The 13,543-nt window shown below is 36.8% G+C and overlaps 1 protein-coding gene across 3 annotated transcripts in view; it reads right to left on the minus strand.

The window, feature by feature from the left end:
- Positions 1-13,543, minus strand: part of LOC143460729 (NACHT, LRR and PYD domains-containing protein 5-like) — a 32,596-nt gene that overhangs the window by 14,157 nt on the left and 4,896 nt on the right. For all 3 annotated transcript variants that reach the window (XR_013117945.1, XM_076958338.1, XM_076958339.1), the window contains exons 2-7: positions 13,241-13,318; positions 12,128-12,226; positions 10,259-11,976; positions 9,857-10,123; positions 2,502-2,660; positions 2,022-2,171 (exon numbers count right to left, since the gene is read on the minus strand). Coding sequence is in view for 2 of the 3 variants with exons in the window: in XM_076958338.1 (XP_076814453.1) it covers positions 2,022-2,171; positions 2,502-2,660; positions 9,857-10,123; positions 10,259-11,976; positions 12,128-12,226; positions 13,241-13,318 (2,471 nt within the window). In the remaining variant the exon portion in view is untranslated. The remainder of the gene's footprint in view (positions 1-2,021; positions 2,172-2,501; positions 2,661-9,856; positions 10,124-10,258; positions 11,977-12,127; positions 12,227-13,240; positions 13,319-13,543) is intronic.

The following is a 13,543-nucleotide window of genomic DNA, read 5'->3' on the forward strand; positions in this document are numbered from 1 at the left end:
GTGTGTTTTAAGGCCCAAAAATCCACTTTTGCCTTGGCATCGATGTAACGGAATATAGATATATGTGATTTTTGCCATATTCCTGTACGAGATAGCATCAAGCAAGCCTGGTTTATGACTTTATATGCAAAATTTCAGTGATACCCATAGAGCAATTTTCAAGTAATTGCATTTTTAATAATTTTACTACATAAAAAATAAACAAAAAAATAGACCCTTTTTTGAAGTCCATACGCTTCATTCAACATGACCAGGGTTCGACTCCAAGAACTAACAACAATTTTGATATTTATTAAGAGGCAATAGACACCGCACGACAAAAGGACATCAGACATTGTATTTCGTTAAATTCAATTGTGACGTATGTAATCGACGTAAGCAAGCAGTTGAAACGGGCATCGGATAATAATTTAGCACAAAGTAATGACGAAACACAAGATTTCACAAAGTTCAGATCAGAGATGACGAACATGCGGCCCGCAAATCGGTTTGACAATCGCTCTTGCATGGCGAAGTATTCCGGCGAGACCAGCAGTCTTGAACTTTCTTTGACCTGTTTCTAATCTTTGCGCAATGCGATATCAAAAGCTGATAGCACGATTGAGTTGCAGCAGTATGTCTTCAATAAATTGTCGCACTTAACCGATGTATTTTGGTGGCCGCGGGAGCAGCTAAAAACCTGCCGAATGAATCGGTTGCGCTCGAATGCTAATTATTATGCATGAGGTTTTATTAATTCTGCTTGTTGTTGATGAACAATTTCTTTTTTCGTTTCTAAAGGATTTCTAAAGGACTAAAAAGTTGTGCGGCCGGCTTGCTCAGCTGTAATTGACAAAGTGGCCCGCGATAGCGAATAGGTTCGTCACCCCTGTATTAGACCATGGTAAGTAACAGCTTTAATATCAAGAATATGTTTCGACAGCTTTCTATTTAAAATAAGTCAACAGGGTTCATAGCTTTATGGATAACTACTTCAAAATTATAGCCATTTGAAAAACTGTTTGGAGGTCAAATTGACATCATGGTAAACGGAGGGTTAAACATTGTTAAGCACTGTTTATAGAACTCTTTATTTGCTTATATTGTGTTTTCTCTTACTGATGATCATTTGCGTGCATACCTGTTAATCCTGGGCAATTAGCTCATTTGTATATCCATACTTGCTTTTGCGCACCATCATTCTATCATGTTCTCAAATTCGGTTTGTTTTGTCTTAGCGGTGACACTTCTTTTTATTAGGCTGTTTGCATTTCAGTTTATCTCATGTGTCCACGTGATGCCGACGTTTGATCAACCTGATTACTGTAGTTACTGAATCTTTTTCGCCTAACTCCTAAACTTTTCAACAGTACGAGAGGCAAATCCATTATAAAATGTCGGTGACATTGAACGTTTTTAAATGAAAAATCTTTGTATAATCCAGTCTCTCTTTCACTTATATCTTCCACTTTGATAGTTAGTTAAGTTCCCTGGGAATATGTCATATTAACTATGCACCACAATGTTTTGGTATGACAAGTTTCACTGCTTTAGCATTGGTGTAACTGTAAATAGTCAAGTTTGGCATACAAGTATGACTATGTGTTCTCAGTTTGTATTAAAATTACTCTGGCGTGGACATTAGCTATTAAAGAAGCGATCAGATCTGAAAAAAGACACTCGGTTATTACGCAATAGCTGTCTGCGAAAGTTGCAACAAGCTGCTTTGAAACCTTTCCTCTACAAGCTTTTTACGCAAAGTGCTAAATATAAGCAACATAGATTTACAGATCATGTTAACTAATGAATGTATAAAGATTTTAATTGAAACAAATCTTTTATGTTGGACAGCACAACATGCGTATCAGCCGAATCTTAAACCTCTACATGAGCATATACTTTTTTGTAAACAAGCAAACGTTTTAAAAACTATGACCTTTCTCCACCCCCTGGATCAAAGACGATGATGCACTGTTTGACAATCTCTGATATAAGATAAAATGATTTTAGCACATCCATAAAATTGGAAAAAGTTTTCTTACCCTGTATGGGAGCCGTAAAAGAAAGAAAGCTAGCATTTGAGTTCCTTGGCTGGAGATTCCACACCCACTTAAATCACACTCCAAAGACTGTTCCTCGGCTGAAAACTTAATTTGGACTTTTTGGCAAGAGTTTTTGTTGATCGTGTCCATCTAATTATGAAAAAAATACGACAAAATATAGTAATAAAATATAATAGACATAAAAAACACTCAGGTAAAGAGAGTTTTACAGTTAAATTTGATATTGGTTTTTTTCTTCCTTTTTTTATTTTATTAGATAGTATTTTTGATTTTTTTGCATCATGGCTCGGTTAAGGTGACAATTCCTTGCAGATGATGACCATAGACGTTGTACGAATTATAGAACAATGTAAGATTTATTGCAAAAACATTTCCAATATAATAATCAAACAATGTCATTTTCAACAAAATAAAAAATTTCAATTATATGAATAAAAAAACAAATAAAACAAAACATACCATCACTTGTAGTAGATGTCCTACTTTGGTAGGACTTATGATTTTATTTTCATTCATCTGGAGTTGCCAGGGTCTCTGTACAAGATGTAGAAAAGCAACCAGGGTGATCACTTCGTCTGGATCAAGTGAGCCATCAATTTGAATGGTTGGTGAATTACACTGCAAGAATATACAGTACAAGTGATATTTATATGAAAAAAAAGATAAATATTTTGCGGTAAAGCGATTTTAAGTAGACTACGAGCAAATTCGAAAATCACCTAAAAAATCGTTAAAGCTTGTGCTATATAAATAAGCAAAAGTACGATCATATTTTTCTTCCATGCCTTGACAAAGTAGACTATGATTGTTTTATTTAGATGTTTATTGATGCTAAGAAATCACTATGCAGATTATGAACATAAAACATGACAATTGCAATAGCAGTTCAAGTGTCATATAGGCAATGGATAGTTCTGCTATGTTTGCTATCACTTAATATAGTTCCCTCTTTGTTCACACATAAACTCTACTGTTTAATCAAAACCATAGTACTTAGTAATCCAGCCAAAAGTAATCGCACATTTAAATACTAAAACTTCAGGTTAATTTTTGCGTTACAAAAGCGCTTTAACCCAAATTGTTCTTATTATATAGTAAAAATAGGGGCAGGTTAAGTATGCTATGTTACCACACTTTCGTTCAATGGTAAAAAAATCTGAAAAACTTTTTTCCCCGATTATCCACAACCAAGGCATTATAAGCAATTTTTTCAGGTGTTCTGCTTCTCTGTTATTGGCCAGCTCACATGATTGTAAAAATCTGGATGGTAACGACTCAATTGAATTAAGTGGTTTCATTAGACTATACTGTAAAGTGCACCACATTTAGTAAAGAAGAAGGCTGTTATATTCGCAGAATCAGGTGACAAGGCTTGGGTTAGTGTACGCTAGATATTAGCTCGTAGTGTTACCATGTTTTTATACACGCCGGTAAACAAGCTCGAAGTCGGTCCAACTATAGATGTCTTCGTACTGTTTTATTAAAGTTTGTCGTAGGCTTAAAACAATAAAATCCAAACTTGGTGTTTGGAACTTGCCTCTCCTAATTACTTAATTAACTACCGTCCAGGCAAAATGAACCCAGTCACAGATTGTTCTCAAGACTAGCACCTCTATCAATGAGACAAGTCAACTAGAAGACATCCATAATAACCTGGGCCACCCAGTAATCACCAGAATGCTGCATTTTATTCGTATGAAAAATTTGGCGGTTTGTGAGAACCGGTTCTTGGAATTTTAATAACCTCCGCGAACCGGTTGTTAACAAGCATATGTATACGCCTAAGGGTAGTTGATCAACTGAGTGACAGTTCATTTGAGTGACAGCTCATTTGAGTGACACATTCTTTTAACGTTCATTTGAGTGACAGTTCATTTGAGGACACATTGGTGAGTACTGTTTAAACTACAGTAATGGTTGAGAAATGAGTGGCATATACGATATAAATGCAACAGATAACATGGTTTTTGTTGCTCTTCACACAAATACAATGGAAACCATGTTATCTGTTACATTTTGCACAACATCACACCAACGCAATAGAAAACATGGTTTCCGTTGCATTTTTATAAAAAGCAACGGAAACCATATTATTATAAGTAGAAAGCAGAGCATCTCAGAATAACAGATTAGTTGTGTTACCCCAACTTGACGACTAATAACAATGAATGACTTCCCTCCATCCGTGGAAAGTCGAATCTCGCCCTCAATGGATTTCTTTATAAGACATCAGCGGAGCCGTAGAGAGAATTATTATTTTCGTTGCGATTGGAATGACTGTCCTGGAACAGCGACACTGAGGGCGGTGAACTACAATGATACAAATGGAAAAGTAGATGTCGGAAAGTCCCATGTCCACGAGGCAGATGATCAAAGGGACCAGGTGCTACAAATGATTGGAAATTTTCGGAAAGAAACAGCAACATCCAGTCTCCTGTCGATGACGATTGTACAACAATATCAGCAAAATGTTGAGGTTGAAGCTGCAGAGTTTTTACCTAGTGAATCAGCACTTCGCCAAGTGGCACAACAATCGCGGAGGAAGCATCTGCCGAAGGAACCGAAGAATTTGAAAGAGTTGGTGATTCCTGAGTTTCTGAAAAAGACAAGGAGCGGCGAGGACTTTATTTCGGTTGCTACAGCTGATACAGATGGGAAAAACAGAATCATTGTAGTCGGATTCATCGCGTTGCTCCAGAAGCTCGCTGATTGCGATATGTGGTTCTTGGACGGAACGTTCGAACGGCAACAGAATTTCATGATGATGATGATTTCAATTTAAAGATCAGAATATTGGTTGCACTAAGCTTCTTAGAGGCTGACGCAATACCATCTGCATTTGCAGTTCTTTTCCAAGACGCTTCACCAAAGAAGGCAGAAATTTCGAAGAAGTGTACGTCTTAGGCCGCCCAATCCAAACTGCAACACGCCGAGGAAGACGACCAATCAACCGTCGCCCTACAACTCGACACGCACCCCTCTTCCCACCTGATTTTTGGAGTATCAGCCAACTGCAGCAATCGGGTCTTGCTCGTACAAATGAGATCCAGGAGGCCTGGCATCGCCGCTTCAATGCAATTGTCAACAGATACCACCAAAGCATTTTCAAAATAATTGAAGAGTTTCAAATCAAGCATCATAGAGTTTCCCAAGAACTCTTTCGCCTTGAATTCGGTGCATCGACACCATTGCGCCGATCGCGTATGACAAGGCAAACAGAAACCCGCATAGGAAATTTGTTTTCCCAGCAAGAAGACCTTCTACAGGAAGTATTCCTCCGCCGAGTTGCGCGTAATTTGAAAATCGGACCAACTGCGCAACTATCAGAAGAATTGGACGAGATGGTTGAGGACTCTTGATTTTTTTTTTGTAGATAGTACTCTAAACTTTGTCTTGTGTGTGTTGTCATCTGTGCATTTACTAATTAACAGCAACTGCAACTTAAACAACAAATGTCAATCTGTCACTCAAATGAATTACACAGTCCTTATTAATGTGTCACTCAAATGAACTATAATTATGTCACTCAAATGAACTGTAATTATGTCACTCAAATGAACTGTCACTCAGATGAACTGTTATGACAAATTAATAGTTCGCTGGTGAATTACTCGTGTGAAGTATTACACAACAAACTCATCTGTCATAAATACCGCGTATGCTGGCGGTAATTGTTAGATTGTGAGTGAGGACGATAGTTGGTTGATAACTTGTCTTACTTCTGCTTCGATGATATGAGTTCTCATTTCTCAAACGGCGTGATTATGCTGTTAGTTGCTTCAATTCTGTCTATACAAATTACTAAACAATAAAGTTCCCATTTTTTATTTATAATAAGACATGAAGGCTTCCACCTTCGGGCAAAGCTTACTGAATGTTACATTGCGCTCAGTAACAAGCGAGACGGTAAAAAGGAAAGATCGTACACATTACAACAGTATATATATGTGACACACCATGGTGTGAACTGCAGTTCAATCGAGGAAATTATCTGACGTCATTAAGGAGAACTCAAATCTGGCAAACAACTGAATTACAAGATCTCAAAATATAATTCATGCATTTTGAAAAACAACTCGTGATTCGTGACGTAACCGTCACACTGTCACTCAAATAAACTGTCACTCAGATGATATACAACCGGCCTAAGTTATGTTGTCCCTGAGTCAAAATGACATGCTGCTAGTGAGAGAATCGGATGTTAAAATATTTTAATCCCACCAATGAACCTAACGTATGCATGTTTCCGACATCCAGACAGACAAGAATCTACAGTGTCATTGAACAACCTCTCACCATGCCCTCAAGAAGCGACAAACAGCAACGAGACACCAATTACAAAAGAAGTCATAGGAAACTCTTTACCTAGCAATGAAGTTCCAAGCCATCCCCCTATTGTGGAAGAATCAGAAATAGAGAACATGATGATAAAAACAAATCTACGTCGATCAAGCCAAACCAAACAAGGGGTACCCCAAGGGTAGGGGTACAAAAAAGCTTCAAAGAAATGATTTTTCAGGTGAAATGGTGATGGCCATTACTTAACTGGATCAGAAATCGTCAAGTTACATAATCAACTTAAGCACAACACAGTAAAACAGAAAGCAAATGCTTCACCATTGAAGAAGTTGTAAAGGTCTTCAGTCTTCTCACTGCTAAATTTGCATTGGCATAAATTGCATATGCTCATTGTGTTGTCTGTCACACCGGCCATGAAATAGTGAAAGCTTAATAAATGTAGCCACTTGACTATAAGTTTCTAAGTCTTGCTCTAGCAAGGAACAGTGTAACATGTGTGACCAAAATTGCATGCTGACTGAAACCGAAACTGGTAGGCTACTATCTGAAAACAGTTATCTGTCTTACTGTGCAATACCTTTGACGTAATAATAGGTTACTTTCCGCAATTATATCTAATGCGTAAACAATCAGGTTTGGGTGTGAACGCACACGCCTGAAGATACCGCCTCAGCTAGCTTATTCATTTGTTCGTTAGAGTGAGCACACGCCAAGGCTATCTCTTCAATTATGACTTGTACAGGAGTTAACAACAGGACTGAGCGTATGCTTAAACTTTGGTTAACACTAGAAGGACCGGACGCGTCAATTGACGCATTTTCAACATTTGTGCGTCCTTAACTTTTACGCACTGCACAGCGGCGATATTTTGTGACTTTTCCTATAATAGTGTTATGTAAGTAACTTATGAATTTCAAGTTTCTATTTTATTTATATAAAAAATTAGAGTGATCACTACCTAGAAGGACCGCATGCGTCAATTGACGCTTTATGACATTTCTGTACTTAAACAAGTAGAATGAAATGTCACAGCGCGTCAATTATTATCAGCCAATTGTTATTCCGTCAATTGACTCATTGTGACATCTTATTAGGCTTGTAGACAAAATGCAACACACGAATATCACGTTGGATTATCAAGTCAGTAAGGGAAATACACTAAAGCATTGAGCTCTTGCCTTGGTAAACTAGTTCAAGGTAAATGTTGTGAAAACGTTAGCTTACCCTTATCTATTGTGGTTGTTTAGTAGTAACTTTACTAAAGGGAAGTGTTTGATGTTTATCTAAATTTTCTTGAGTTTTTCATCGGAGTCAGTATCATAGTAGGCTACTTCTGAAAACAAAAACATTTACAAAATGTCTAGGCAAAGATTTACAGCAATTCGTGCATTAGAAATTTTGCAAAATTTTCCGTCAGACTGCTCTGATGACGATGATTCTGACATTGAAATCGACGCAACAGTAAATGCTGCAATAGCCAGTGTTCAGCAGGCAGGTGAATCTGAATCGTCAGATTCGAGCGAAGACAAGTCTGATGTACCTAGCCAAGCTGCACACTCGGTGGCGAACAGAGGAACAGGCCTGGTTCAAGGAAGAGGTGGATCAAGATGGAAAAAGGTTGCTGTATCACCTGCTACTCAGGGCTGTTTACAATCTCATAATATTCTTCGATCTCGACCTGGGCCAACATCTTATGCAACCTATCAGGTAGTTTCTGGCAGCCCAGTTTCGTCATTCCGAATACTGTTTGATGAACCAATGCTGAGAAACATAAAGCATTTGTTCCTCAGTGGAACATTACTGTGGATGAGCAACTGTTATCATGCAAGGCACGCTGTAAATTCATACAGTATATGGGCAATAAACCAGATAAGTTTGGTATAAAGTTCTGCTGACTTTTGAAGTAGAAAGCAAATATTTATTCAACGGTTTTTCTTACGGAGGGAATGATGATACAAGGGACCCAGATGTGAGTGTACCAAGTGATGTTGTATTGAAACTAATGGTTCCGGTATTCCAGGCAGGTTACAATGTCACATGCGATAATTTTTTCACCTCCTTGATCTGGCATTGCGAGTTGCAAAGAAAAAGTGTAGCCTTGTTGGAACATTGTGCAGGAACAGGAGGGAAGTCCCAGAAGAATGCAAGAAGAAAAAGGGTTTGAACGAAACAGAGGCTTTTAGGTATGACGGCCAAACGGCAATTACACTCACTTCCTGCCAATGCAAGGCAGTAAAAAATGTGCTAGTTTTGAGCAGTCTACACCCAGCCGTTCAAGTGCCTACCAATGAAAATCCAAAAACAAACCTAATTCAATAAGGTATTATAATATGACAAAAGTGGGAGTGGATGTCTACAACCAAATGACAAGGGTTTACTCCGTAAACTCAGGAAGCAGGCGGTGGCATGTGCATGTATTTTATAACGTGGTTGATATGGCCCACATAGACAGTTAGATTATTATCTACAAACACGTATGTAAGAGAAATATCAGACGCAGAAAATACATACAGATCGTAGCAAAAGAGCTCAATGGAAGTTTCCCAACGGTATCTTGCAGACGTTCAGCAGAAGAAGCTTTTAGCTCCATCATCACCAATGCCACAACTGCAGAAAAAGAACGCCTCACCTGCACAACCTTGAGATGCAGAAATCGCACCACTGTCAGATGTCAAGCTTGTATGAAACCGTTGTGTGGACAACGTGCTTCGCAAAAATGCAAAAAGTGCGCACAGCAAAATTTTTGTTTGAGTATAAGCTTATTGGTTATGTCACACTAACACATGTATTTGAGTGTATATATTCGTTTCATTTCAAGGAAATACACAAAACATACATTAAAAGCAGTTTTTAAAAGAAGTAACGCAGTTATGTGAATCTAATGCTTTAAATTTGATCTGTTCAGCATTTTGCGTCAATTGACGCATCCGGTCCTTCTAGGTAGGTGAAAATCACGGTCCTTCAAGTGTTAAAACTCGAAAAATTCAGAATTTACTGGATAGGTGTGGGAATAATTACACTAAAACGTTTGTAACTAAGACTCGGAGCGAATAATGAAATATCTGTTGAATACGAGTATTACAAATTATCACAATACCCAGGTGAGTAAAAGTTTCAATTGGCAGGCACAACATAAAATTTTTGTGATAATTATAGCTTTTAATAAAAGAAATAACCAAAAATTTAAAATAAAGAAGAAAAATAAACTGCTTCAAAATTACAGTGCGTTTGTTGTGTGTCTGTTGAGAGATTAAATGAAAGCTAATGCAACGAGTTGATTATCAACAAACAAAGTTTATCATCAACTCTGCACTGCAAAATATTGCAGTTGATAATATGAACAGAAGATTTCTCAAAAGATAGGGCTAAACTTTAAACAAAGAAAGCCTTTAAATATTGCAGCTAATGTTCAATCCTTTTATGATTAATTTTAAGTTAGTTCAGTTCTTGTCATGCTCTTGCTTCACATTGCCAACAAAAACGTCAACATATTCTTGAAAAGTGGTAACGATTACCTTAATGTGCACTTTAAATGATGAAGTGGATTGTACGATGAGGTACATTAGATGTGTGATTTGATCAAAAGAAGGTGGCTTGGTCAACACAACAAGTTGTGGAAAATACTGGACCATTTCCTTCGGATTGCTGTCTCCGCTTTTCTCATACAACCATCGACAAGCATGTAGCAAGTTATCAGCTGACGAGTCTGGCTGCCTTGCAGCAGATTTTAGCAACTCTCTGATTAAGTTTTGACAAAATACTTCATTTGATTTGTTCGAAACCTGGAATATTTAGTTTTGCAAATTTAGTTCACAAAACCACAATGAAATTCTAACAATAATATCACTTTATAAAATACTTTTACTATTAAACGAAATGCATATCATTAAACCAAAGGTTAAATAAGGTAAATTTACCTGAAATAACCACCGATAAATGGCGTTGTAAGTAAATGATAAGCTTTGACCAAATCTTACGCTGAAACCCGACTGTGCATATTGAAGCAAATAACACACACTACACAAATCAGTTAGGTGAACTTTTCCGTCAAGCAATATTTGTTCAGGAACAAAAGCAGCAACCTTTTCTGCCATTTTTCTATTATTTAGCTGATATATCCAGTTACAAATCTCAATAAAAGTGGAGGTTTGAAAACTTTTTCTTAAATTTGCCATCTCTTTACAAACAAAATTGTCTAGCTGTTCAAATTTCTCGTCAAAATCTACGACGGCTATTTTAAAGATTAGATTCAAATTCCTTTGTACGCTGCGGTTGCACAGTCCAAAGACAAACGATGCTACAACTTCCCATCTGCTCTCAAGAAAGAATGAAAGGTGATTTTGAAAGTCACCAGATAGGACGTTAAGAATTAAATGAATGGCGGTAAATAGCTCATGCCAGATAAGATGGGAAAAGCTGGATTGTTTCTCACCTTGAAGATGATTGACCTGTAAGTTATCAATCTTAGTCGACGTTGTCAAAAACGTTTCAAGAGTTTCTGAACTAATTTTGACATTTGAAATGTCGCTTTCGGTGAAAATGATTTTTCTGGCTTGAAAACGATTCCAAGCTAAATGACAAAGCTTCTGTAGTTCTTCTGGTTTCCTTACGTGCTGCTCTGACTTAGAATAATAATACAAGGCACGTACAAATATGTCGGTTAAAGACTGAATACCATGGTCCAGTGAAGAGTTAAAGCTATCGGAAAGCACACCGTAAATTATGATACATTTGGCTGGCACATAACAAGAAGCATCAATCAATGGGTTTCTACTGAGATAATTTTGAACTGAATCATACTTTTCTTTACATATTTGCTGACAAAGTTTGGCTTGAGATTTAACACTCAGACCTAAAATGTTTACAACACAACCCGATAAGTAAGCCTTGTTTAATTCAAAGAATTGTCTGGGTCGTGACGTCAAGAGTTTCTTAGCATTGGCAAAGATTTTTCCAGAAAGAATATTAGCAATAAAAATGTCTGGAGTATAATTATCACAAAGATCACAGGTTAATGAAGTATTTTTGGAAAAAAAGTAATCTGTGTTGGCTTCATCCAAACCGTCGAAGATAAATAAAACATTCGGATCGTTTGATAAATGTTTCAGCAGAACAAAATCTAGCTCAACGTTGTGCGGCCATTCACTTTGGAAGCATCTCAAAACAAAATCAAGGAAATTTGATTCTATTGAAAAGTCTACAGCTCGAAATGGAATGTAGAACAAAAATTTACATTCAGGAAGCAATTGTTCTTCTGTAACCAGATTAGTTATAGTTTTTGCTAAAGTGGTTTTTCCCATTCCAGCTTGCCCAATTACAAACACAGTATTCTTGTTCTTGTTTATATAATCCTGTTTTGCTTCTTGGGTGCCAAGCCTTTCAGCTTCTTTTTCAGCAGAATTTTGTGCAAGTGCAAATAAGTCTTTCAGTTCAATGTTTCCTTTTACAGATTCCCAGGCTTTAACCACTTCATCGCGTTTATTGTAATGACCTTCATCATCCGATGGCATATTGGGAACCCGCTGGGAAAGTTCCAGTTTAACTGTGTTGATGGCAAGATCAAGTTTGATAGGATGAATGATTTCACCGCACACAACCCTAGCGTGTTCCTTCAATGTCTTTTCCAGATTGGATACTAAATCATTTAAAAATTGTTTCTATACATAAGTTGGTCATGATCATCTTATAACTGGCAAAAACTTCAATTTTAAATTACTGTGTTCGAGTTTTAAGTCCATGTAATTACAAGCTAATACAGTCTTAGAGACGCATTTAAGTTTTCTTACTTAAAATGAAGGGAAACATTCCATGAAAGAAATTGGTGACTAGATTTCCTGCTCTTATACGATTTTTGGAAATGCTTTTTGAATGATTTTTCCGGTCACCTAATTGAAAAAAGTTTAAAAATAGTGTTTAAGTATTGTCAAGTGTCAGCATAGTTGTCACAGTTCACACTCACAATTCAAGCATACAATACAACACGAGTGCTTTGATTTGTTCAACTATCATGCATAATTCATTCATTTCAATATTGTTATTGATTATATTATCAGTAGTGCGTGCATGTGATTTTGCTTTATTACCATCATCAATATTGATTGCTTTTATGCTTTATTTTTACATTTTATGGTTTGAATCTCCACAATTGATCAAAAATAATAAACAAGAGTTAAAAGCAAATGTGTCAAACTTTAACAGTCTTAGAAATCAACATGAATATATTGTTGTAGCGTGTGTGCAAAATTACTGTGTTTTATGCCATTTTTCAAGTACAGTAGTCGCCGCTTTAAAAGCCCAGCCGCGTATTAAGCCCAATTCAGCACAGTCCCGATTTACTCCATTTGTTGCTGTAGTAAAATGCTCAACTTTATAAGCCTAAAACTTTGTTTAAAAGTCCATTTTCGGAGATATTTCACATAATTTGAGCGTCAGTACATGGGTGATGACGGTTTTGATAAAGTGGACTATGATAGACTTTACATCAAATGCAATCAAGCAGCGTATTATTTCTGCACACCATCAATCAGGGCGGCAAACTAACTACAGTATCCCATGCAACTGTTGTGTCACAAGCTTGATTGTTTGTCTTTATTCGTCTATAATTGTACTGTGACGTACTGTAACTGTTGTGGTAGGTAAAAGATTTAGAATTTTTAAAACTACAATAACTTGAAAACTTTGCGTTGTGTGCAGCCAAAAGTGGTCAAAAATCGCCGAAACTGTATTCTTTTATTATTATGTAAGAAAAATTGCCTGTTGTGTCTATGTAAGATTGTCCGGTCCCAAGTGGGCTTATAAAGCGGCGACTACTGTACTTGCAATTAGTGAGTTCCTGCCTAAAAACTTCACTGAAAGAAAGTTTGTCTTCCAAAGTTGTTGCAAGAAAAACAAAAACTTACTTGATTGTGGCTGGCTAGCTTGAGATGTTGAAGGTTGTGCTTGCTGGTTAATTGTCGTTTGGCTTATATTAACACCTCCTGCATACACAAGGTATCACAATATAAAAACTGGTCATTTGTGCAACTGGTCAACACATTATACCAAATTTCTCTTTGCTTTGGACTATATATTTTGAAAAGTTAATGACAAATGGTGATTTCTGTAACAACATTTTGTGCTATTTGCATCACAATTCACAGAAATACGTCTTCTAAAGAGACTTTATCAGACTTTTAAAACTCAAAGCAAGGAAAGTAAAGAAA

This window comes from Clavelina lepadiformis, chromosome 5 (genome assembly GCF_947623445.1).
Source record: "Clavelina lepadiformis chromosome 5, kaClaLepa1.1, whole genome shotgun sequence".
Taxonomy (NCBI): domain Eukaryota; kingdom Metazoa; phylum Chordata; class Ascidiacea; order Aplousobranchia; family Clavelinidae; genus Clavelina; species Clavelina lepadiformis.